Source organism: Onychostruthus taczanowskii, unplaced genomic scaffold (genome assembly GCF_017590055.1).
Source record: "Onychostruthus taczanowskii isolate IOZ18803 unplaced genomic scaffold, ASM1759005v1 scaffold267, whole genome shotgun sequence".
Taxonomy (NCBI): Eukaryota; Metazoa; Chordata; class Aves; order Passeriformes; family Passeridae; genus Onychostruthus; species Onychostruthus taczanowskii.
In genome coordinates this window covers 58,909-84,619 of record NW_024499984.1, presented here as the reverse complement: position 1 = coordinate 84,619, position 25,711 = coordinate 58,909, and the positions used below count along the sequence as shown (strand labels likewise).

Here is a 25,711-nt window from a genome sequence, read left to right as displayed (position 1 = left end):
AGCTAGTCCTGTCTTTTTTAGCATTTTTGATGGGGAGAAAAAGTATTTTTGCTTGCTTCAAGGACCAAGAGAGAGACAGAGTAGGATGGAAAACTGTTGATACAGCTTTCCTGACACAACAGGCTAACACTGTAGGAAAAATGGGAGCATTCAGATCTTTATTCATGGGTTATTAGCAAAAAAGCTTGATCATAGGTATTAAAAATGCATGTCAGTTTGAATATCATAAGTATCCACATACAAGCTGACCTTTTTCCTCTTCTGTTATTTTTCTGGAGGAGTGTTGCTTAGCAGAGCTCTGCCTAATGCAATGGGATTGGCTTGCGTTATGCTGACTTTGTTAGAGAATGTTTGGAGTTGGACAAAAAAAGGAGAGCAAAGAGCCTTTCTAAGATTGTTCTGGCTGGGGCTAGATAGCTAGATAATTCTCTGTGAAAGAATTAAGGTTGAGCCTTTTACCACACCATTGAGTGATCATTCTGGGGATCTGGTCTCCTTTTTAGCAAATAGCAGGCAGGGTTGTGTGGAAGACAGGTGGCCAAAACCTGTTAGCACTTTACTTGCTTGACTCTCTGAAACAACTTGCCATTTACTAGTCTGTTTCCAAATTAGTGGTTGTTCCTGGGAGCAAGCAAGCCATGCAGCTAATATTCATTAGCATAATTCTTGTTAAATTAATAAAGGTCAAAATTAAGCCACCTGGAAGGTCGTGGGGCAGCAGTTTTGGTGATGTAGGTGACAAGAGCAAGGTTAGGGACCAGGAAAATTTGGATCCCAGCACCTCTGCCCTTCTTGTGATGACTTGACTGTTTCCTCTTATCTACTTTCACTATTGCTCTAGTAATGGCATGACCAAAGTTTATACTCTTGATGGTAGAAGTCAAAGTGTGTATTTTCTCACATTCAGCAGGTAACACATCTTTTTTTTGGAGACTCCATGCTCTGTTGCTAGTGCTAGCAAGCTGGGTTTAAGTCAAATGTTTTTAGAGAGATACCTGTTTTTACAGTTGAATTTTTGTGCCTTAAAAAGAAACAAGTAAGTTCTCATAAATGTTCTTTGAGAGCTGTATCAATGATATTCTGGGGATGTATTGGTGGCTTTTTTTCTCTTCCTGTTATTTTAATTATGTTCCTGCAACAGGAGTTTGACTATGACTGCCAGTAAAAACAGTTAGGACCAAACCTAAGTGGTTTAAAAAAACCCAGAACTTCCCTCATCCAAACAATAAAGCAGAACTGAGCTTTTCTGAATGCAGATACATGGATATTTATTTGTGATACTAGTACAGGAGCCAAAGTTCAAAATCTACTCTTCCTCTGAATGCGATGTTCTTATTTAATGAATTGAATTGAATAGATCCTGCATTTGTATTTTTATTTGGCCAATGGGAAAATGCTTTTTATTACATTTATTTGTTTTAAGGTATTTTAGTATTTTAATTATTCTTTACCCTATTAAATCTGCATGGGTTGCCTAGCAGTTCTTACTGCTTTGCTTCCCATCTCTCTCAAAGCTATATTTAAATATTCATGCTAAAGTAAGCAATAAGAGGTTTTCTACTGTGTTTGGAGAGATCTGGACTTGGTTCTTTCTTTTAGCAAACTAATACAATCACCGGTTTGCCATCAGTTTTCATATTTCTACCGATTTTATTTTTTCCAGATAATTTTTGTCATTCTTCTGATTGCCAGCCATGTCTCCCAGAGCTGCATTCTGTGTTCTTGTGACATACTCTTAATATTCGTCTCTACATCTATTCTCCCAATTACCTTCATATATATAAAACCAGATATAATTGCAAAACTGGGTTGTCTGTTACAGTGTGCTTTGGCTCCAGTGGAACTTACTCAACACCATTAAGGATATTCTAAACTTAATGTAAAAAATGTATGTTTTGAATCCTATATCCATAAAAAACTTGCAAAATTTATTTTTCCTCACCTTGCTGTCTTGTAAGCCTATTGCTTTCTCCACTTCATTCTACTTCTGCACTTACCTGCTGTTTGGAGTCATTTGGTTGAAATTTAGTAGACCACAGCTCTTCAGCTCTATGTTTAGTCCCTTGAAGCTTTAGGAGCAAACTAATGGAGCTCCATCCTGAAAATATTTCTGAATTATAGAGGTGGAGTTTAGGACTTGGACAAATTCTGCCATCCTTCCTTCCTGGATATGTCTGTGCATGATGTTGAGTTAGGCATATATTAGCATGCTTTGCATGGCTTTAACTGCCATGCTCACCCTAAGGATTGAAGCTTCAGTGGTGGGGGGGGTGCAGCTGGAGCTGAAGAATAGAAACTGTGAGTAACAACTGTTTGCTCTGTGGATCAGGCAAAACAGGAAGATTGTCACATGCTTTCTGGCAGTGCTCCGAGCTAACTGCCCTGTGCCACACCTGACTCAGCAGGTATGTGGGCTGCCTTATCATGTGTGCCAGCTATTTTCATATTCTTCTGTGAATAACTTTAGAGATAAGTGGTATTGAAGTCTGTACGGGTTGCCAAGGTTGATCATAAATTAATTTCTCTTCATAGGTTCATCTGACACTCACTGATTTCAAAAGTACTTGGGCATCTCTTTGTCACTTTAGTGGATTACCATCTCCCATATCAGCGCAGTTGGATGGTAGCTATGTGGGAGCCGAGATCTTCTTGTAGGCTTTACAGACCCCCAACTCTGCTCAAGCTGACAATGGCTGCTAAATACTGACTTTGCCAGTTTATTGCTTTCTTTCGTCAATGTCATTTCCTTTCATTGTGCTAGAGGCTTTTTTTTGGCTGATGTTTTTCTGCATATTTCAGGGATATTTTTGTTTTGTTTGCTGTTACTTATAGCTGTGCCACAGATATCAGTGCAGTTGTGTAGATATCAAATTTAACAGACAGTTTATTCTTTTTGCCTCTGAATCTCAAAGGCACCACTGTGATGTTCTCTACACTATAAGCCATGTTGTGTTCTGCTCTGTTACTGAAAACACGTGCTGGTTTATGGCATGATGTTCGCAAATGGCAAAGATGGAGAGAAAAATAATACTACAGTTTCTTTTGACGTTACAGGGCCAGCATACATTTAAACTTCAGTTTAATCTTGTATTGAACACCGTTGGTGTCCTTGTCTTGTCTGAAGATAAACAGCAAGTTCCAAAAGCAAGATATAGGAGAAGTCCCTCCTTTCCAAAAAAGCCCTCATGACTGTGATGACAAAGGCACAAGGCTTCAAAACTTTGCTCAGCAGTAGATAGAAACATGCCAGGTGCTTCAGTGACTCTGCAGTAGGATCGTGGAGCACCTGTCACTGTTGCACTTTTTAAAACCAGGTATCTGTCTGATTAGTGTAAATGATGCAGTGACCAGAATGTTCTGTGTAGGGGTGGTGGTTGAAAGTGTTTCTGTTCTAACATTGTCTGAGCATGTGGATTTCTTTTGGGAAAAGCTGCTTTCTTGGGGAGGTTGTGTCTTCCTTCTCCCCTTTGAGACTTCTGCCAAGCAGAAAGGTACCTTTTGTAATGTGAAATTCTTTACCCCTTTTTCCTGGTTGCAGTTATATTGTCCTTCAACAGGATGTGTCAAAAGCTGGGAAAAGTGACTGGGGCTGTGTAGCACAGCTTTTTGCAGACTGTGTGCTGATTATACTATACTCAATCAGAGATCAAAGCTTAATGGCATGAATTGAGCTCAAATGTCGCAATTATTATTTTAGCAGGATGTTCTATTATTTCTACATTCCACTAGAAAAAAATCCATTCTATGAGAGCCAAAAAAAAAAAAAAAAAAAAAAAAAAAAAAAAAAAAAATCATCTGCTAATATGGACTATGGAGTTTTGGACATTGGCCGTGATAAAGCAAATCACATTTTGTGTTTGTTTTTGCCAAAGAATGGACTAGATTCTTGCCTTTTTTTTTTTTTCTTCCATGGGCAAAGTAGGGGACACTCAGTGTAATGTTGGAAGTTGAAATGCTTCACGTATTTCACAATCTTCTAGTGGAAGCTGGGGTTTTTTTTGTAAAATAGATGACTGCATTTCATCTTGCGTATTATACTTGACACTTAAGCAATTCTCTTGCCTAAGTGCATGCCACAGTCCCTTGCATGTGCATTCCTTAGGGTAAGTCCAGCTGTGGTGCATGCAAACTTTACATCTTTCATTGCATTGGAGTTTTGTTTGTTTTCATTAATGAGCCCTCTATAAGCATGCTAGAAGTAATGAGAACCAGTTGTTGTGGTCATTCTGGTAAGCAGATATTGCTGACCTGTGACAAGTTTTTTAAAATTACTTTGCATGTTGTGTCACAAGGGAAGGTTGTAAAGCAGCAGCCATTTTTGAAAATGTGCATGTGCATTAATGTTTTAAGGAGGCACTGAGGACTCTGAAAAATGTAGTCCAGTCTTTATTATGGAGCAGTTTGTAAGCTAGTGTTTTCCTCTGTGACAAAGTGTCCCATGTGATTTTTTTTCTGATTGGTAAGGAAAGGCCCATGAGTGTCTCAGAAATATATCCTAGGAGTTTGACTTTGACAAGAGCAGCAAGTTAGGTACTCTGAACAGTTTGGGACCAGGAATGTCAGTGTTCATTGTATTAATTTTGGGCCAGGTCTTTCAAAATTGTCATTTGCTCATCTGTTCATAGTGGAGCATTCAGAAGAACCCACCACATAATATACTGACTTATGAAATCTTTGTTTGCTCAGTTCTCGTGCCAAGGCTAAATAACTTTAGAAGCCCCTTGCCATTTTGCTTAAAGAGTTGGGAAGTCAGATTTCTGTTCCTGACATGACATTGTGTTGCCCTTGAGTCATTTCAGAGCAAGACTGAGGCTTGCTTCTCTGTAGTACCTAGGGCAGCAAGTAGAACCTAATACTGGGCTTCGGTTCTGTCACTAGTTTTCATAGCAGAAGTTCAAGCAGGTTGTGAATAAGTATTTTACTGTTGGCCTGTGCTGAAAGGAGTCCTTTTCCATTGGCTGTCTCCAATATTCTGTGAGGTTGGAGCCCCCTTAAATAACATTGTGAAGGGAAGGTGTTTTTATTTGGTGTTTTGCAGCTGTGTACATGCTGCCATAAGGGTTCTGTAGATGAGTGGGGGGCTGTGTGTCTTTGACCAGAGGTGGCAGTTGCTAGAGGTAATCCATGAGACTGCTTCATCAGCTTCCTGGTATTTTGGCATTATCCTTTAAATGCTGATTTTACCAAACTTTACATTCTTCTCCAGGAGGGAAAACAAATTCAACTAGATGGCCATGTTGGAAGTCATTTACCAGTTGCATTCAATATTAGTAAGCGCTGGAGAACAAGACTGGAATCTGTTTACTACCTTACCCAAGGCCAGGTAGTCAGTGTGGGAAGTAAACCAGTACAAGATCTTGCCAAGACCTGCCACTAAAATATTGTTGTTTGTCACCCTAATTAAATTCTTGTCTGCTGACCCAGAAGCTCTCCAATCACATTGCTAGGAACAAGGAGTTGATGTAAACTCTGTGATGTGACCTGGGTGATTTTGAAGAGGAAGGCACTTCTCACTGAAGAGCTCTTTAGATGGAATAGAAAACTTTGTGTTCCTTATGCATTTGGCAGAAGGGAGAGAAATGTCCTCTGTGGGGAGATTATGAAAGACCAGCTTTTAGTGTCTGTGTGCCTCCAGTGATAACGATCCTGTGTCCCAGGCAAGACCGCGTAGGTCCAAAGCTCACACCTCCACTGCTGATCCTGCACTAGTTGTGTCTGCTACAGACTCCAACAGTGCTTAAGCCAGGAGACGGATGTGTGGGGTCTGATGGTTTCATTCTAATCTCTGCTTTTGCTTGCTTGTGGCCTTAGGTGAGTGGATTGAGCTCTGTGCTGCTCATACTTTTTATGGCACTGTTTTGCAACCTATTTCAAGCTCTTTGGGTTAAAAGATTACTTTAAAAGATTGGCGCTGTTATTTGTATAAAATTGTCATTGTTCAGGTGGCAGTTTCCCCTCTTTCCTAGAGCTCCAGTAGATGTCTTAAGTTTTTTGACTGCTTGAAAGTTTTACTGATGGGAATGCCAGCTTTGTTCCTTTGTGCTTTGCAAGCTTAGTGTGACTTTAGGTCACAGAATGGACATTACTTTTGGTTCTTTATTCACTGCCTGTTTCCACTGCCTTCTGGGGATTTTATGTCCAATTAGATCTTTAGCAGCAGGACAAAAATAGCTTGCACTTGTCCACAGCTGCTCTTTGTCTAGCCTAATCCTAACATAATCGGGATCAATACTGTTTTTCTAGTTACAGCTACTGTGCTGGAAGAAGGGAAATCCTGGTGTTTGGCAGAGAAGTGGCCAAGGTGCTAGACCTTGATTTGGGAGATTTGGGGATTTAGTTCTGGACTCTAGACTTAATTGCACCTCTGCTACACTAGTGCCCATCCAGGCCACTAGTCCTCTGGTGATTTGTCTTGTATAGATCAGTGTAGTGGTTTTGGTTCACCAATTTAAGGTTTCCTGGCCAATGCACCAGTTATTGTGATGGTTCAGTGCTGGCCAAGTGTTAGTGCACCCACTAGAATATACTTACTCATTTCTTGCTGTGAGGTAGGATTAGGAGGAAGGCAAAACAGGCTCAAAACTTTAAAAGGGTATAAAGAAAACTGTACTAACAGTAACTAAAAGAAAGAATAATAAGAATCAAAATAAAACCTTTAGAACACTTCTCCTCTCCCTCCACACACCCTCTTTTCTTTCTCACTGACAGTGAGAAAGAGACAAAACTTGGGACTTCTAAGTCAGTTCTATTTTAGAACTACTTCTAGAATAGTCTTTCTTCAGTTCATTTAGGGAGAGGAGTTTCTCTTGCCAAGCCATGGAGACTTCTCCACAAAAACAGTTCTCTTGTAGCTTTTAATTTCCACTAATAGCAGCTGCCCAGGAATCTCCAATTGTGAAATCCCTCCCATCTTTCACAGCTTTCCCACAGCTGCATTTATGGGCTATGCCTACTTATGGGGTACTATTTTAGAGATGAGCCGTTCAAGAGCAAATGTTCTCTTTATCTATCTCTGAGATCATCGTCATCTCTGGGAACAGAGGTCATCTTCTTTTTCCCTGGGGGCAGAGGGTCTTCATCCCTCTTCTTTCTCTCTCTGTTCAAACTTCTCATGCGGTCACAGCTACTTCAACATCTGCTTGCTTTAGCATAGATGCCTTTGCTTATATCTTTGAATGTTTCATCTCCCCATACTTTTCAATGAGTTATAAGGAAAGAGTCTGATGTATCAATTACATCCTTCTCTGTAGCCTTACAAGAGGATTTCAGCCCAAACCTAAGGCAGCTCCTCATTCTCCTTCCATCTGGGACTTGACTCTTTCTTCATTGACATTGGTGTCTTCATGTTGTTCCTATACGTGTCTTGACTCTGTCCTTTTCTCTCACTCGAGGGAGGATTGAAGGTCTGCAAGCCTTATTTAAGGATTGAAAGAGTTAGTATCTCGCCTGGGGCCTGCTGATGATGATGTGATCCCTGCCGGCCGAAGCAGTCGTGGTGATGGATTTTCAGGCCGCACTGGGGCTGTGTCAGGATCGCCCGCACGGCCGGTCTCCGGGCCCTGCTGTGTTCAATTCCAGCCGCAGGGCCGCTCCCTGCGGGGCTGCAGGGCCACCCTGGCCTCAGCCGCACCATGCCGTGCGGGCAGGATGTCAGCAGCGCGGCCGGCCATGCCTTGGCCCAGGCCCCGCGGCCTCCCCTCCCACAGCGGGCTGGGAGCAGGGAAGGTCTTTCTCCAGAGCCGGAAGAGAGCTTTTTCACGGGCTTTGTTCGTTTTTAATAGTGTGTTCGCAGAGGCGTGTTCAGCTTTCTAGTGGTTTAACAAAGTGTCAATATTCAAAAGTAGTTACTGTTTGGTTTTGTCGGGCACAGAGGAAACTGTTAGCAGCTTCTCTTAGAAAATCACTTCCATGACTGGCTTCTTCCCCCCTCACCAAATATCAATTAATGCAAAACCAGCACAATCAGAATGTCAGTTCATGAGTGAGGCCCTTCTGTCCTGCTTTCATATCCACAGTCCTGAGACAGATCTGCTCTCCACTGAAGGCATACAGATCACTGGGGGACTGTAGATCTGGGATTTGCAGAATTCACATGGCTCATGATATTGTTTCCTTCGCAAAATACAGCTTGACACTACCTAAAAGAAATTAAATTTCAAGACAATTATCAGTGTTCAAAAAGAGGACTGTATTTCTGCAGAAATACAGTGTTTATGTTTTAGTTGCTTCTTTTCTTCCAAAAGGAGTCTCATTTGACTTTATGCTTGTATAGACGAGATCTGTTGGAGTTAAGCAGATGTACAATTTTTTTGTGTGGGGCAGGAAGCAGAAGTGCCAGGTCATGTCTGCTTGTGAGAAAGGAAAATGCTGGCTCCTGTAGCTCATGAGGGCATAATGTGTAGCTGTTAGATTTGTACTCTCCATGGCCACTTGATCTGTGGAGAGTTGCCAGTGATGGTAGCTTCTGTGATAAGGAAAATGTGATTTAAAGGACGAGGGCTGCTAGCTTGTTTCATGAAGTCCACTGAGTCTTCCTGGAGAACTGGTGAAAGCTTTTTAGACCTGTTGACAAGGATTTAGTTTAAAAGTGTCTTGCCAGAGCTCTGAAATGTTCTAGTCTTGTAAGGTTTGGTAAGTTCACTCTGTTCCCTCTTGAAATAGTGATTAAATTTTTTTTTTCTCTAGGGGAAAGGTTTTTTTGCCTCCCCAAAGAAAGCAAACAGCTGCATTGTTTGCAGAAAGCTGCTTTTGAAGGCTATTTTATGTTTACTTAGTGCAGACACCAGGCAAGGGGGTGGAGAACTGATTTTCTGCCACTTGAGCTTTTTACTTTCTAAATCTACAGCTGTAAAAATACATATATTTAAGAGGGATTAGGTTTGGAGACTGTTGGTGTACCAGCTAATGGACTTTCCAACAGCCATTCTACTTTGAAATAGTGGCTAGCACCCTTTCTTGAAAGAAAGGGCTGGCCAAATGATGTATTTCATTATCATCATGTTCAGAGGTTGCCCTGTAGCCTAACTTTCTCTTGAGTAATTTTCTGAATTGCAGAAAATGAGATGAAATTGCAGCTGTGTAGGTCGGGAGGCTGTTCAGGATTTCTGCAGCAGGGTGAAATGTCATGTGGAGGGAGGCTTCTGCAAGGCAGACCATGGGACAAGTGCATGTAATCCATGCTTTAATTGTGCAGGTGGGTGTTGTAATGTGGTGCTTCATATCACAGAAAAATTAGTGCTGTTGGGGACGGATTCCTGCAGCTTTTCTTACTCTAGACAAAAACCAGTATTTCTGCTTCAGGGAGTTCTGAGTGAGTGTCAGGAGTGATCACTGATAGCTGCTGTTGGCTCAAAATTTTGCATAGCTGAGACATAAAGCAATCATTGGAAACTAACAATTTTGGCACTGCAGTACTAAATGGCAAGTTGTATTTCCCAGCTATGTTGGAATTACCAGACTGGTCTGAAGTGGAGATAAAGTGGGACTTCTGCTCTAGCCAAGTTAGAAGCATTGGGTTGATCAGTTCTCTGCATCTTTGGCTTGCAGTTCTTGCCTGTTGTGAGCTGGTAGAACATCTGAAAGGATGCTCAGCCATTTTCCTCTGGTATTAGTTTGCTGAGTGCTTTCTGATGGATAAGTTATTCAAGTGAACCTTGTGTCAGCAGTGAACCAAGCATGTCAGCCTTTGTGGATGAAAATCAGAGGTGACTAACAAACCTGTTCCTTGGTCTGTAACAGATACTGACTGGTGCATAGAGTGTCATTGCAGCTGTCACCCGGCATGGCTGGAAGAACTGGATACACTTCAGGCTCAGGTGTTGTGCTCTTGGTGGTTAGTCGGCCATTAGGCTCCATGCCCTACTTTAATGCAGGGATTTAGCTGGTATGCCTACACCTGGACAGTCCTCAAAAGCTAGTATTTTTATGTCATTTAAAACTTTTGTCCAGACAGAACAGGCCAGATCATTTGCTTTGTTCCCAGTAAAGTTTTGCTTAACTCCGGAGAGCTGAAGTTCAAGCAGGTGGCACAGCTGAATCTTGCTGGCTGTGCATGCTTCTGGCTGGTCAGCTGAGATGAGTTAAAAGATAAAATACGTGCTCTTAGCTCTCTACAGTTTGCTAACATGAGGTGAATGTTACAGCCTCTAAAGCAGCATTTCCATGTTCAGGATCCTGTGGGCCAACTGCAGTTGCAAAGGATGAGTATCTGAATTTTCAATGTTGTGCATTAAACCAGCTACCCTTTGATTTGCTCATTCCACAGACTGGTTGAACTTCTGTTTTGCTTCTGTGCAGGGTATTAAGGTGCAGGAATAGGGTCTAATTCCATTGATGAGAGCACCAAAAGTCACTTTGACTCTCCATGGGATACTTTTTTGTACTCTTCCTGTGGCACTCTATTCTTATGGGTTTTGGCGTTTAGCCTTAATTTCTGGAAAACATTGGAAATTAGGTTTTTTTGCAGAGATTTAACAGTATTGGGGGCCTGAGAATGAAGTATGGAGTGGATACTCTGAACACCCTTCTAAAGATAAAAAACAGCTGTTGCATAACTACCCGTGACTGTTAGAAGGCTGTACAGTCCCTTCCAGTCATCTACTTCTGTATGCCAAACTTGTCCAGTAGCTGCAGGATTCGCCTCAGGCGGCCAAGATTGTTTTGTTGCATGGTGGAGAGCACCAAAAATCAAATGGAAGTCTGTGACCACAGACCAGTACCAGTATTCTTGTGGAAAAATGCATGAATAGAGCCATTATCTTAGTGTTCTTAGAAAGATTTTGCACTACATTATTGGTCAGTAAGTGCCTTTGTACTCTGTGAGAAGTAATCCAGGTTTCTCTTTAGAGTGAGTAAAAGTGTAGACAAATCCCCCAAATACTATTCAGAAACTTAAGAGTGGAGGAAGTACAAAGGAGAGGTAACAATATTCCCTACTTAGTTGTGTGGCTAGGTTGATTGCAGTTTTAGATATGTAATATTGACATCAAGAGGAGGTGCTTCAAAGACATCCTGTCCCCACCCCCAGTATATCCAAGGCTGTAAGCAGAGGAGTGCTTTGGGTCCATGAGCATGGGTGCAGTCATCAGAGCCAGGATTTGTCCTCTGAGATTCCCCTCAAATGGCAGGCTTTTTCCCTGCTGTGGATGTGCCAGCAGCCTGCCAAGTGCCTTTCTCCAAGTATGATATTCATGGTCTACCAGCCAGATGTGCATGCATCTGCAGTGTGTTAGTGTCAGGGTGTTCCAGCCAGCAGGATGCACTGGGCAGGGAAGGATGGCTGTCCTGCTTGGTGAGTTGTAAATCCCTCTGTGAAGGAGGGTCTGTGGAGGTCCTGTCAGTGAGTTAGAGCAGCACCTGGCAGAGGTTAATGAGCCCATGACTGTATGCTTGCTTGCTGGTGTGCTGGTATGAGGTTCAGTTTGTAAGGTTTTGTAGGCATCTATTACTGCTCCTTGGTTCTCTGTACTGGTGTTAAGAAGCACTGTTGGCCTGTTTTGGTACTACAGCGTAATCATCTACGGAACTCGGTGTAACAGGTTTATTTTTGTTAGTCATGTTAGAGAATTTTTTTCTAACACATTTCTAAATTATTAAGAGACAAGTTTTTAATCTGCAAGTCATTGGAATTTACTTTTGGATGAGACTTAAAGATGACAATTGTTCATCATCTCAAAGCTTAGATCCTTAATTTATTGTCTGATCTTTCTCCAATGTAGGTCTGGCCAGAGGAGGCCTTATGTTCTGAGCACATTTATGTATTTTTTGTAATCTTTTCAATGCAGTTTGCAATCAGACATGCAACTCTGAATATTAGGGCTAGGATACTGTTATCAACACCAGAATCAAATGTGTGTGTTCCCAATTTAAGAGGTGTTGGAAAGAGTGGTTGTCTTGGTGTGTGTTTGAATCAACTGCTAGTTGTCCTCTTAATGCTGATTCTGTCAACAGAGTGTATGCAGGTACATAAATCAGAATTAATTTAATGTGGATTAACTAAGTTCCTGTGCAGACACTTGCTCAGGATTCAACTGCTCTTAATTTGAAGTGGCCCTAAAACTCAGAAGTAAGTTAAGAAGTACCAAGCCTATACTAGGCTCTTATTAATTGCCACCAAAGAGAATAATTTTTTAAAATAATTAATATTTTCTAATCCTACATACTCTCATACTGTAGCAAGACAGACACTTAACACACAACAATTTTCCATTTATTTAATCTAAATGTTAACAACCCTAACGTCCTTCTTAGTCACTTACTTTCAAGGGAATGGGCATTTCTCCCTTGCCTGTTAAATGCATAACAGTTTCTCCTACAAGCAGTGTTGACTGGACTTCAAAACAAAGGTTTTCCTAATTTGGCAGGCAGCTTTTCACCATTATAAAAGTGTATATGGGAAGAGGCTTTAAGGAAAAGTATTGAATTGTATGATTCAATCTTTTTTGGAGGGATCTTTAAATCATTTTTCAAAGCCTCTTACTTATTCTCATTCTGGGCTGTCCTTGCTCTTGGAATTTCTGGGGCAGAAAATAAGAGAATTGTATTACAAACCTCTTTTTTTGCTTTGGAGCTCTGAGAGAAGAAACAGTGAGTCTAAATCTGAGCTTACTGAGACCTATGAGACTTGGCTGGAGAGCATGGGGTGACAAAGAAGGCAGTGCAGTGTTCCATGGAGGGACTGCAAGGTCACAGAGTGCAGCCTGTCTTGTTACCTTTTCTGTTTTGAATGACAGAACTTTCCCTGTCCAACTTTTTTTCCTGTTTTTCTTTTCTTTAACTAGTTAATGCCTGGCCAGAACATTTGTACTGTGTACTGCTGCTGCTACACAAAGGGAGCTTCTAGGCTTTGCTGAAGGAAGATGGCTTTCTGGACTCAGCTGGGATTGCTGCTATGGAAGAACTTTACCTACAGAAGAAGACAGACTGTAAGTATTAGCCCAAGGGTGTTTTGAGATCTTAAGTTACAGTTTTGTAGCTTACATGACTATACAGCTTTTCAAGAAAAACAGGGAAACGTCCTGTATCTTACTTAATGTTCATCCTCTAGTGATCCCTGGCTGAGCAACTCATCTGGCTTTGGAAAGACCCTATTCAAACTGGAGAGAGTGGTGTGTATAGAGAAACCAGAGGGCTTGAAGGTGCTCAAGACTTCTGTCCTGAATTCCAGTGTGAGAGAGTGTTGGAGTACTGAAACACTGGTGTCGGATCAGGCAAAGAGGATGCCTGAGTGCTGTGTGCAGCAAAACAAATGTGAAATAAAAACCCATGCTGGGACCTGCTCCACTTGGTGGGTGAGGCGTTGCCAGGCTGCGAGGATGTGCCTGTGAGTCATTGTTGCTGCAAGCTGCAACAATGGCAACAAAGTTTTGCCGCTTCCTAATGGCAGAAGTGGCAGAGGCAATAGCAGACATCTCCAGTCACTTTAATCATTGAGAGTATCCCAAACCTGCTATGTAACTTTACAACAGAAGTGGATGGCATGAAGCATGTTCTTGTATTGGCATGAAGATAAACCCAGGCAACTGATGTTGTTCTGCCAGGGTATGTTCTGAGTGGCCGAAATGCTCTCCTCACCATCTGTTAACAGTGTGGAAATTTACCTGTTAAGAATAGACAATACATAAGAAGAATTTCTCCTTGTGATAAAAATGGCACAGGAGTGTGGATCCAGTGTGGTGTTCTTAAAATTCTTTTGCCTTAAGACTGAGACCTCATAGGATGCTATATCTCTTGCAAGCAGCTAAAAGTCCGAGAAAGCACAGGGGTTTAGGGAATATCTGTGTTGGACAAGGGCATGACTTGTGCAATAGGCTTGTTCAGAGGATCTGGCCTGTTAGATCTGACCTTGAGGAGGTATCAGTAGGGAATGTGAAAGGAACACGAGTTACTGCAGTGGTGAGTGGAAAGTGGTCTCTGATAAGCTTTCTGAACCCTTCAAATGTCAGGATGCTTGCCAGCTGATTGGGTTGTGTTGTTTTAGAAACTCAGTGTCACAAGGGAGGAAAGGCTATCATATTTACCATTGCTAATGATCACAGTCCCTGAAGTCTTCACTCAGGTGTCCAAGACTTGTTTTTACAGGACTTGGGCCCAGTGAATTCAGAGCTGGAATTAGTCCATTGTTAAATAAAACAGACAAAAGGGTTCACCGCCTCCTTGTCTTTTCTTGTATATAGACAGAGCTGCCAGGACGACAAAATTTTTGTTTTGCGTGTTTTTGCTTTTCATGGAGCTTGACCTCCCAGGATAGGACTGTCCACCAGAGAGCTCATGGACTGTGTCAACTGCAAGGAGTGAGCTTGTCTGCTCTCTGGATCTGGGTAACATGCTGGCCTTGTGAACAGTCTCATAGTTTAGAAGAATATTACAAATGAAGTTGGGAGAGTAGTCTTGAAACTGGCTGTGGCTCCTTAAGGTTGGCTCTTCTCAGCAAATGCCCATGTAACCTAGGCCCTAAGAAATAAAAATACTCTTCCTGTCTTGCTTCCGGAGGCCTAAATTTTGCCTGTTACCAGGGTGCCTTTAGAAAGTAGGGGAATTCTAGAATGTTGTGGGATTTTTGGAGTGATGTTTAAACTAGGTAAGCCAGGAGACTATTTCAGAGGAGCAGAATTTTACAGTGTGAATGATGGCTTGGTATATTTTTGCCAGGATCTTCTGAAAATAGTAGAATCATAGAGACATAAGTTTGGAAAGGACCTCCAAGATCATCAAATCCAGCCTTCGTCTGAACACCATCATGCCAACTCTAAACTCTACCACTAAATGCCACGTCCAGTCATTTTTTGAACATTTCCAGGGACAGCAACTCCCCCACCTCCCTGGGCAGCCTTTCCCAATGCCTGCCCTTTTCACCCTTGCAGTGAAAAAATTGTTCCTAATGTCTGACCTGACCCCTGAAAAAGCTAGAGGCTCTGTCCTCTTGTCCTGTCACTCTTCCCATGGGAAAAGATAACAACCTCCATCTTGCTAGAACCTCATTTCAGGTAGTTTTAGAGAGTGTTTCTCCAGGCTGAACAGCCCCAATATTGCATCAGGTGTGAAAAGGTCAGAGTTTAACATGTGTGTCATGTCAAGGTAGCTGTAGGCGTACTGGGCAGCAGAGGTGCATTCATATTCTTTGGTGGTGCCAGAGAAATGCAGTAGGGTAACCATTCTGGATCTGCTCAGCTATTTCTTGGTACCTTCTGACAGGTAGGTATCTGCAGATCTGCTGTACTGGTTTCCCATCAAATACCCCAGAGGGCATGAAACTGCTCACGATCTCCATTCCACGCTGATTATTAGTCAATTCATAAAGAAGGCCTGAGACATGGCTTGTTTTTGTGGGGTTCCTCAGTTATGCAGCAGTTTTCTCATTACTGGTTCTCATTTGGAATGCGAAGATGTCAGGAGGAAAAGCCCACTTAACAGGAAATGGTAGAGAAGAAGCAGAACATCTCCTCTTACCATGCTGTTACCACAGCTGCACAGTTCTTTCTCTCTTTGCTTTCCTGTTGGGAGACCATTGTCCTTGAGTTGAGTTGTGTTGAAGGCTCTCTCCCAATTGTACTTACTGAAGGTGTAGCCTAGAAATAGTTTCATCCTTACCCTTCTCATGAAAAAATGTGGACTAGCCTTGGCTTCCTACTGAACCCCATCGTTGGCTGCTGTGAGTTTGGGCTGCATTGCAAAATCTAGGTTCAAAGCTCACCCTAATGTGTGCAGTTCAAGTGTTACTTTGTACTGGATAGCTTCCAACAACACTGAAGTGGGGGGAAGGAGCTCACATGGGCAAAGAGGAAAGAAAAATTATGTTCAGGGGTCACTGTGTAAAGACCTTTCTCTCCCTGCTTTCTTGAAAATGAGTAGACACATCAAACTTGCATGGAGAGACTGATCAGCTTCTGGTAGCTCCCTGCATTGAAACTGGACCATAAAGGGGAATAGGAGAGTTGATGGTGGGATGGGGTGATAGTCTACTTAGTTCTTGCTCAACAGATTTCCTGTTGACACTATGTAGAGCTCAGTGTTTAATGGCATCCTGAATCAGGCAACTGGTATAAATTTGGCATGCTTTAGGGATTAACCTTGGTAAAATTAGGACACATTTGTTCCTAGCTGAATCCACCTGCTGTGTACAAATGAGATGTTCCTTCTTCAAGTCCAGATGGAGCAGGGATAGGTGAAGTGTTGGGTGCTTGAAGATTCATTTCATTATTTACCAGGCTGGTCACTGCAGCACAAAAGTGGCAGAGGAGACTTGGTTTTTCAATATCTGCTTAGAATGAATTTCAGTGAGACATGTTCCCTTTTAGTATCTTTGTGTCCTTGTCTGGAAGGGCCAGAGTGGATGAAAAGTGCTGTCACAGCAGGGTCAGGAAGCAGTACGGGAGGGAACCTACTGACCTTTAGGAGCAAAGGAAGATAACTCAGTTTTTGTTGAGCAGCAAAAGAGACTTGCTGAGAAGTCTCTACTGACATGCTCCTGACACTCTGATCTTGTCCTTGTGCAAGCCTCTGGTGCAGCAGTTACCAGCTGTCTCTCAAATGTAGCATTTTGGTACCTACTATGATGCCTTCCTTCAGCTCTAAAGGTGAACTTGGTCAGTTTGAGCTGCTCCTTTCTCTATCCTCCCCGAGCCTGTTGGTGTGCCAAGTGAGGTGTGTTGTGCATGCAGCCCACATGTGGTTACCTTTGTGACTGAGTAGCCAGGTGTGCAGAAGAGAAGCTGTGTGTGCAGGTGGCCTGTTCCCCTTCAGCAGTAGGGCCCCTTGGGCACCCCAGTGTGGTGTGGCTGGGGCTCATTTTCTGAGCAGGCCAGGGCTTGAGCTCAAGGGCAGCATTTCTCATTGGCTCTGTAGCAGTTTCAGGGCTGTGAGAGGCTGTCTGTCCAGGCTGGTCAGCCCAGGAAGCTTCCACAAGTCCAGGTGAGACTGTTTTTCTCCAGACAGTGTAGCAGTAGTTGCTTTGGGGTGCATGCTGCTTGCCTACAGCCAGGTGGCAAGAGGGCTGTGCTGTGTGCTAAAGCATGACCATTGATGCTGGAAGATGAAATGGACTTGTCCTGGTTTCATAGCCACTTTTCTGTCAGGTGGAGGAAAAGTCCTGCTATGCCATCCTGGCAGCCACTATAAGAGTATCTTGAAAACAGGAGTGGACAAGTTGTCAGTGTCTTACGTCTAAACATTGATCTCTGGAAGCCAGGGCACTGTTTAATGCAGGCTGTCAATGTTAATGGCTGAGTGTGTGCTGCCACTACATCGTTTATTGTAATAAGAGACCAGAGATAGTGGTCTCTTCCTGGCACCTCTGTTAGCGTGGTCTCAGTGGTGTTTCTTACCCAGTAGTTGTACAGTGTGTGCATGACAATAACAGATGACAGAATATTCTGAGTTGGAAGGCCCCCACAAGCATCATCAAGCCCAGCTCCTAAGCGAATGGCCCACATGGGGATTATGTCAGCAACCTTGAAGTTAAAAGCACCATGCTCTAACCAGCTGAGCTAATCTCAGGATCCAATGGGTAAAATAATATCCTAGAATTATCTTGCAGAGACTGGCACTGTTACCGGGAGTGCCTGGAAGACTGATGCTCAATTTTTATACCTTTTAGATAGGGGTGCTATTTGCTGTTTGATGTCAGTTATGAAGGGTATCTGTGAAAAGCCATCCTACATAATTTCCTCTGCTGGATTAAGTGACCTTGGTTTTAATGCTCTGTTTTTACAGTGTGTGCTTATTTTGAGGTACAGTAGTTACTTAGAAGTCTGTCACCTCAAAGTTTGCATGAAGTGCCTTGTGCTGAGTGTTAAGAATCCAGTTTTAGCTGTTAATGATGGAACATGGAAAAACATGTTTGTGAGTGGGGATACTGCCTCCCTCTAGGTTGCAGGTCTTACACTCTGGCTTTTAAGGAGAATGATGTAGACCTCCTATTAGAAAATACTGAGTTTTTCAGGAAAGAAGTGCAAAAGGTTTTTCTTCATTTGACCAAGAAAACACTCTGTTCTGCTACTAGTAATAGATGAGAAACATACAGAATAGCAGCATAAAAAGTTTTCAGATTTTCCTTGTCTCATAGCTTACTGAAAATTACATGTTTATGCAGTCTTTCTGGAGTGAAAAGTAGGGATGTGGCTATTGAAGCTCAAGCCTGGGAAACTTGAGCTTGTCTCTCAGAAGCTCTGGGCTGGAGACTTGCTTTTGTCCACATGCTTCTGGGGGATGTGACTTATCTCAGTGAATTTTCCTGCACTTCAATTCTTTGTCTAAGAAATGTTGTATATTTAATAGCAGGCTATTTCTTCTTCTTGTCTTGTCCCTCTAAATAACTGAGTTCTTTATTTGCCTGCCTGATACTCACTTGCTGTAGATGACCTGCACCAGTGGGTGCTGCCTACCTTCAGGAAAAACATAAATTGGAACAAAACAGACTAGATATGAGCCTAATCTTGGTAGCTCTGCTTTCTAGATACCAATACATTCCTGCAGTACTGAAAGAGTTGATGTAGCATGCATCAGCACAGTTTCCATGCCTGATGTGTTAGGGTAGAAGCTTAATGGTCTGCTGTGAGAATGGGATAGAAGTACCCCACTGCCTCAAAATATGGGATAAAAAATTCAGCTCATTTCTAGAAAAATTAATTGGGAGTTTTCTTTTAGTCAGGGGAGAGAAAAATATTAAAATAAGCCAAAAATGGCCCTTAAGCACATCCATTTTAGTTGAATAACTGGCACATATCAATGAGAAAAAAATTGTAGTTCTTTGCAGATTATCCTCTGAAGCTGGAGGAACAAACTTCTTGATCCTGGCATGCGTAGGCAGTGCCAAGTGAGACAGTGCTTACCAAACTGTTTTGGCTTAAAAGTGGATTGTCCTAGAACTTCTGTTCTGACCTTTATTTTGAGTATGATGTCTTAATACTTCGCCTTTATTGTTTCCAGTTCCAGCTGCTGATCGAAGTTGCCTGGCCTCTGTTTATCTTCTTCATCCTGATCTCTGTAAGACTTTCATATCCGCCCTATGAGCAGCATGAATGTAAGTATCAAACACAGCAGCTGCACCGAGAATGCTTGTTTTTTCATGGTTAGTACACAATAATGCAGCTGGCAAGATGCAAAGAGGAGTGATTTCCTACTTCAGTCAGAAATATGCAGGAGAGCTTAATAACTCCTTTGCTTCCACCTTGGGAACTGCAGTTAACTGATGATGTTGCTCCAGGACTGTAGGTTGCTGCTCTTTTTCTTGCTGTTTCTCATTTTGTGTTTATATTACCTAAGAATTTGCTGTACAACTCTGCAGTATCTGTAAAACGTGCACAGAACCCCAGTCTTATTTTTCTTTTTTGATCTGTGTGTGACTTAGCATAAAAGAATGCAGTGTTCTGATCTCTAAGAGGGCAATCTTGTTTCCAGGTAATAAAGTGCATTAATGTATCGCATTAAAGAGCACAAGAAGGATTCCATTCCTTCAAACTATTACAGTGTCAGCTCTGCATTTAGTAGATTCAGCAGTCATACATTGCTGACAGAAAAACAATTCTACCTTTTTTTTTTTTAAATCCTAAATGGGCACATTTCTTCTTTTCTTTCAAAGGAAGCTTGTTCTTTATAAATGACTATCTGTAGGTCTCCTTGGTTGTCATTTGATTTAGGAAGCATGACTTGTTGATTAGCAACGTGGTGTTTTACTGTGTTTGGTGACAGCTTCATACTGCAATTAACTGATTGTGGCATAGCTCTTTGTTTATCTTTCCTTAGCCTGATTACTGCAAGGTAAGGTTTAAGGGTCAGCAAAACATGTTTTTGAAGGGCCCTCTGAAGTGTTTCTGTCTTGAAATAAGGAAAGAACTCCCTTTTACAGCACTTATCCTGTCTTTGCTGTGTCTGGGGCATTTTGTGCTGTTTGCTGCTGGTATCTTTTAAAGCTGAGGTATTAGTGTTTGCAGTTTCCCATTACACTTTGGACTCTGCTGATCCATGTACTGCCTAACTCACTTTTTTCAGCGCTCAACAGCATAGTTAAAACTTCCCCAAGTTAAATCTCATACTTTACATGGAATTTGAACTGCCTCTTCTGACTGAATGTTATGATGACATTAGGAGAGATACCTGTAATATAGACATGAAGCTGAAGAGAAGTAATTAACACTCTACTCAGCTTTTATAAATAACTAGTAACCTCAGTGGTAATTATTTTGAGGTATGGCAGGGTTGTATATAAACTGAAACCTAGCAAGAGCTGTGATTTTGTAGAACTACTTCACTTGGTCTTGCTAGTCAGTAGCCTTCATGTAAAACATTTGCTCTGGCACCATGGTGTCATAAGCATACTTTTGAGTCTTTCACCTACAATCCTTTTCCCTTCCCATTTATGTTGACTATTATTGCTTTGTCTGCCTTCTTACATTGTCCTGAGCAGTTAGAGAGCACAGGGCATCTGGTAACTTTTAATTCACTTCTATGGCTAATTCCTCTTCATTTTTTTGAAGAGCTTCTTTGAATAGGTTTCTAAATTGTGTTGTCTGGATTGGTTTCACTGAACGTTCACTTATGCTGACAGATGTGGATGTGTTGTGAAGTGAAGCAGCTTTTGCTGAGCTATGAGCAGACATAGAAAGACAAAAGGCTTTTGGGTTGATGGCAAACTCTTTGGATTCCTTAAGGGAAGTAGGATTATTATCTGTAGTGGCAGTGTTGTATGCTGTTATGAAATCACTTTTAGGTGATAGCAGTAATGCCTGGTGATAGCAGAAACAGAGCCATGTGCAAGTGCTTTGTAGCCTCCACATAGCCTCAGTATTTTAATGGTAGTCTTTTTCAACAAAAAAGCAAAATTCCGTTTTCTTTCCCTGGTTGAGGGACCAAGAATTGGACTGTTGTCAGGGTTTCTTGTTTCTAACGGCCTGGTTTAGTGTGAGGAAGTTTTCTCTTAAAATGTGAAGGAACAATTAACTTTGAAGTGATAGCTATGTGGCGTTCACCAGACTAGTGAGAGAAGACATATTAGTTTGCTATTGGGCCAGAGTGCTAGTCATGTCTTGTGTTGTGTAGAACTTTTCTTTTCTGTTCCTGTCCCCCTTCAAAGGATTCAAAATACACTTTTTTGGCAGTGGGAGGGAGAGTCTCTGACAAGGCGTGACTAATCTCTTCTGAAAAGCTAGATGTTTGCAGCAATGTAATTGAAAATTATGTGCTGTTGCACTGTTTTCTGTGTATCTTATCTGATTTAAAACCAACAGATTCCTGCTATACTCTTGGAGAAACTGGTGTTACATGCATCACTGTGTCTAAAAGGTTACCATCAACTCTTGTGCGCCATTCCTCTTTCGACATTGCTCTGAACATTTTCTTGGAGTTACTAACAGTGTTAATTAAAGGCATTGAGGACAGAGAAGATGATTCTCTGGGAAATTTTACAGGATGAATATGAAAGTCTTAGCATTTTTCCTCTTTCTCTCTCCCCCTCCTTCACCACAAGCCCCTCAGCCAAGAGCAAAAAGGCAAAATGAAACAAAAGTTAGGTCAGGTAAATAGCTCTCTATTTTAAACAGAACTAGGAGCAAGAGTTTCCTGGGTACTGGAAACAAACTTCATTTCCTTAACCCTTCTCCTGCACAGAGTCCTTGGCTTTCTCCAGGGAGGGCTGATAAGATTCCCATCTTCCTTCAGCCACCCATATTAATCAGCCTTGCTGTAATTTAACAGCTTTGATGGTACTTCTTTCTTGGGCTTTGATACTTCTGTTGGGATTGTGGAGGTAGGGTGCCAGTCCCCTCAGTGATTGCAGGCCATGCTGGGAGGATGAGGTGGGCACCAGAGGGGAGGGGGTGGGCATCTGATCCTCAGAGTCTTGAGATACTGAGAAAAGTGCATAATCTTCCTCCAGGATCCTGTCCCTAGTGTGGAGGTGAGGAAGCAAGCTCGTTGTAAAAAGCAGCCTGACAGTTTATATAAGGTCCAGGGTTATATAAGAGGGGCCTTTCTTTCCCAGTCATTGGGGGGTATGGGATTCACAACTATACAAGTGGCATACTGGTGGAGATCTGCCATGAGTAGTTTGTTACTGCTTTGTTCTTATAAAGGATGTAAACTCTGGTCTATGACTTCACTAGTTCTTTAGTGGAAAGGTTTAGACTTCAGCAAGAAGATTTGAAAGAGCAGTATAGAGAATCTAATACAAGCTCAGTCCTTCTTAGTGTTGGCTGTTCTGCTCTTTCATAGGCACTTTGGGGCAATAACCAGTGCAGGGTTAGCACTGCTCTTCAAATACAATGCCGTGTAGTTAGAGGATCATATCATGTGTTTGTCTGCTAACTCCTGTGTTTCTATTCTAGGTCACTTTCCAAATAAAGCTATGCCTTCGGCAGGAACCTTGCCATGGATACAGGGGATCATCTGCAATGCCAACAACCCATGTTTCCGCTACCCAACTCCTGGGGAATCCCCTGGTATTGTTGGAAATTTCAATGCCTCCATGTGAGTCTGTCTGCTTTTGCCTCATCTCTGTTTTTGGGGAAACATGGGGAAAGGGATATTTTGAAGTCACCTATCAACTGTGAAATCTTACACTATGTGAGGGTTTTACAGTTTCTACCAACTCTGAAGTACCAGATTCTTCGGTTACCAAGTTCATAGGGGCTAGCAGACAGCTGGTAGGTGTGCAGAATTCCCAAATTCAAGTACCTGAAGCTCTTGGTGAATGAAAAGCTTTGCGTGGATAAGGACTGAGCCCATTCTCTTACCTGGGCTCAGAATTTGACCTCAAAAAAAGTAAGGCTTTTTAAGATGCTTCTTTTTTCAGAGCATCTTTTTTCCTGGTTAATGAACCTCTGAACAGCATAGAGTGAGAGGCAGTTGAACAGGTTTAGGGAATACTCCCTGATGTTTATTTCTTATTGCTGGCTAACATGATGCATGAAGCACAGTTTATGGCCAGCTTTCCTATACCTTGCCTTATTTGATGCATTCATGGTCTCAGGAAAGATAGGCTTAGTGTAGAGCATAGTGCATCTGGAGAAGCATTTGAAAGGAGCAAGGATATTCTTAAATTATTGTGCTTCTAAGAAGCAGCAGTTTATAGGCAGCAGGAACCCTTCTCCATCTCTGTCCTAAAACTGCTTTCAAATGCATGATGTTCCTTGTAACTTAGATTGATCTTGCATTAGCAGACATCTTTTATTAGGCTCCTTGGATTGTTGACTAAAGAGTTTTTTTTGTGCCGAAGTGAAATAATTAAAGGGGATTAAAATTTGGAATTGGTATGTAAAACTGTATCTGTGGATGGTGGCTCACGGAGCTGATGGCTGCTTGTTGTTTTTCTGTTTTCCCGCAGTGTTTCCCGCCTGTTCTCGGATGCCAGGAGGTTACTGTTGTACAGCCAACAGGACACAAGTATAAAGGATGTCCAGAAGGTCCTGGGAAAACTACGCAAGTTGGGAAATTCCTCTGGCTTAGGTAACAGCCTGATAGAAAGAGTCAATATCTGGTATTTCTGGCCTGCTTAATTCTGTGTGTGTGTAAATTTCAGGAATGTGTCACAATGTGAAAGTGCACGATTATAACTTACGGCTTATCAAATCTTTTCCAATCTTGCAGAAGTACCTTAAGCCTTTCTTGTGTCAGAGCTTTGTGTGCTCTTTATTTTTTTTGATGGAAGAAAAAAGGTGTGGTATGTAATGCCAAGAACAGCAGCTGTTTTGGATGTGAAACTATAATCCTGGGCGCATTGAAGTTAGTTAAAGTGCTTGTTTTCTCAAAGGAGCTGAAGTAGTCTTTTTGAAGAAAGCACTAGTTATTTTGATATTTTGTGAAGCAGTGAACACAATGTAGTGTTCGACCCTCTGAGCTCCAGAGGGAAGTGTGCTGGAAGAATGCAGATGGGGAAAAACTGATGTTGGCCTCCAATCTACAAAATTGGAGGTTATTATCTGACAATGAAATATGCATTTCCCTTCTTGTGTTTGATTTTGGAGGGGGATTTTTTGTCCCTATATGACTTTGATGTAGTATACTCTCTGATATTGTCTGGCAGGATTTTGAATGGCCGGGTACAAAAGAAAACTGTCTGGTTTCACTGCCCTATTTCCTATGAAAATTAGAATCCTCCCATTTTTTGCTTGTGTGAAGAGATGGTTTGCCTTCCCATCCTCTGCAGATAAGTGAGTGACTAGTGTGAGATCTCATGGGAAGCTTGCAGTGGAGCTGGGATGTAAAAGAGCACTGTCCAGTCTCAGGAAATGTGACAAATCTCTTGCTATTGCCGGTTTTCTCTGATGTTGCACCTCGTAAAAGTTTTTTGGCATATTGTTCCCTGAAAGATTATCTGTCTTGGCCGCTGTGTTAGTGTGGCATGTGGCTACTGAAAGTGATGGAAAGTAACAGTTTAGAAAGACATACAGCAGGGAAATAGAACAGGGAGCACAGCCATTGAAAGTCTTTACCCACAGCCTTTATGCAGCATGGACAGCTCTTTGGACATAGGTGGTATTTTGGTGTGTTGTGAAAATTGCCCTTGGTTTCACAGCAGTAGTTCTTCTCAGCTCTCATCATTTGAGGATGGCTCAGGCAAGCTGCAGGAAGAAAAGTATCTGACCTGGTCTGATATGAATAGTGTCACATAGTGAAAGCACAGTCTGATGTGTACTGAGCACACTTAAAGCAGAGATGGTGTTTTTACATTCTTCTGTGTTGCTCAGTACATTGCAAGTCACCTTAGAATAACCTGTGCCTGACTGTTAGTCACAGGTTGGCAGGTATGTGCTGAAGGTATGTACAGACATGGACTGTGCAAAGTATTTGTCTTGGGCAGTTAACCCCCCTCTCTCCTCTTTAGCATTGTGCAGAATTCTGATGTGATCACATCTGCATATAATACTGTGGTCTACTGGCTGACCATTAGTTCATACTTGTGTATGTGTATAAGCTCCTCCTTGCTGAGGAGCTCAGTATCCATACCACCAGGCCTTCTCTCATTTTACTCAGAGAACTGGAGAGTGGCATCTTTGTGCTTTTACCTAAATGTGGAGCAGCTTCAGAAAGGAGAGGATATAGAGTGAACCCTTTGTGCAGAGATGGACACACAATGAATACAGCCAAAATGAGTTCAGATGACTATTTCCCAAGGAGAAGTTTGATGTTGTTTTCAAGGATATCTTCAATTTTTTGGTTTGATTTGGTGAGAACAAGCTCCCTCCATCAGAATGACAGATACTGTTGTTACTGATTTTGCACTTCTAGTAGTAGTATTTTACTCTTTAGCAATACTACTTTTACATTTGCATTGACAAGTTAACTCTTCCAAAGAGAGTAGATCCTGGTGTGGTGTTTTGTACTGAGACATGCAGTGAATGTCAGACACGGACATTTACAAGAACACTATCAAAGCCATAAACTGAAGCTCTTGCTGCTGGGGAGGTCTGAGGGGGAGGAGTGATTCCAAGAAGAGTTTTGCATACGGAGTGCTATACAAATTGAAAGTCAAAAGGCTCGTGTTTCTCTCTAATGTAAAGACTAGTGGACTGACTGTAAAAACAAGCCTCAGACCCAGTCATCACAGACTATATTTCTATAATAAAATATTTCAAATGTGTAATCAAAAAATCAAGCCTCTGTGAATGTCCATTGTTGGTAAGGCTTTTGGAGAACAAAACCTGTTTGTCTTTCTCATGTTAATTTACAGAGCCATCCAGCTTGGTGGATCCTGCTGTCCACTCCTTGGTTGTGTGATTCA

General features: G+C 42.0%; 1 protein-coding gene across 3 annotated transcripts in view; it reads left to right on the top strand.

Moving 5' to 3' along the window:
* Window positions 1-25,711, top strand: part of ABCA1 (ATP binding cassette subfamily A member 1) — an 88,192-nt gene that overhangs the window by 3,689 nt on the left and 58,792 nt on the right. For all 3 annotated transcript variants that reach the window (XM_041407491.1, XM_041407489.1, XM_041407490.1), the window contains exons 2-5: window positions 12,780-12,923; window positions 18,925-19,018; window positions 22,317-22,458; window positions 23,315-23,436. In XM_041407491.1, the coding sequence (XP_041263425.1) occupies window positions 12,858-12,923; window positions 18,925-19,018; window positions 22,317-22,458; window positions 23,315-23,436 (424 nt within the window). In that variant the 5' untranslated portion in view covers window positions 12,780-12,857. The remainder of the gene's footprint in view (window positions 1-12,779; window positions 12,924-18,924; window positions 19,019-22,316; window positions 22,459-23,314; window positions 23,437-25,711) is intronic.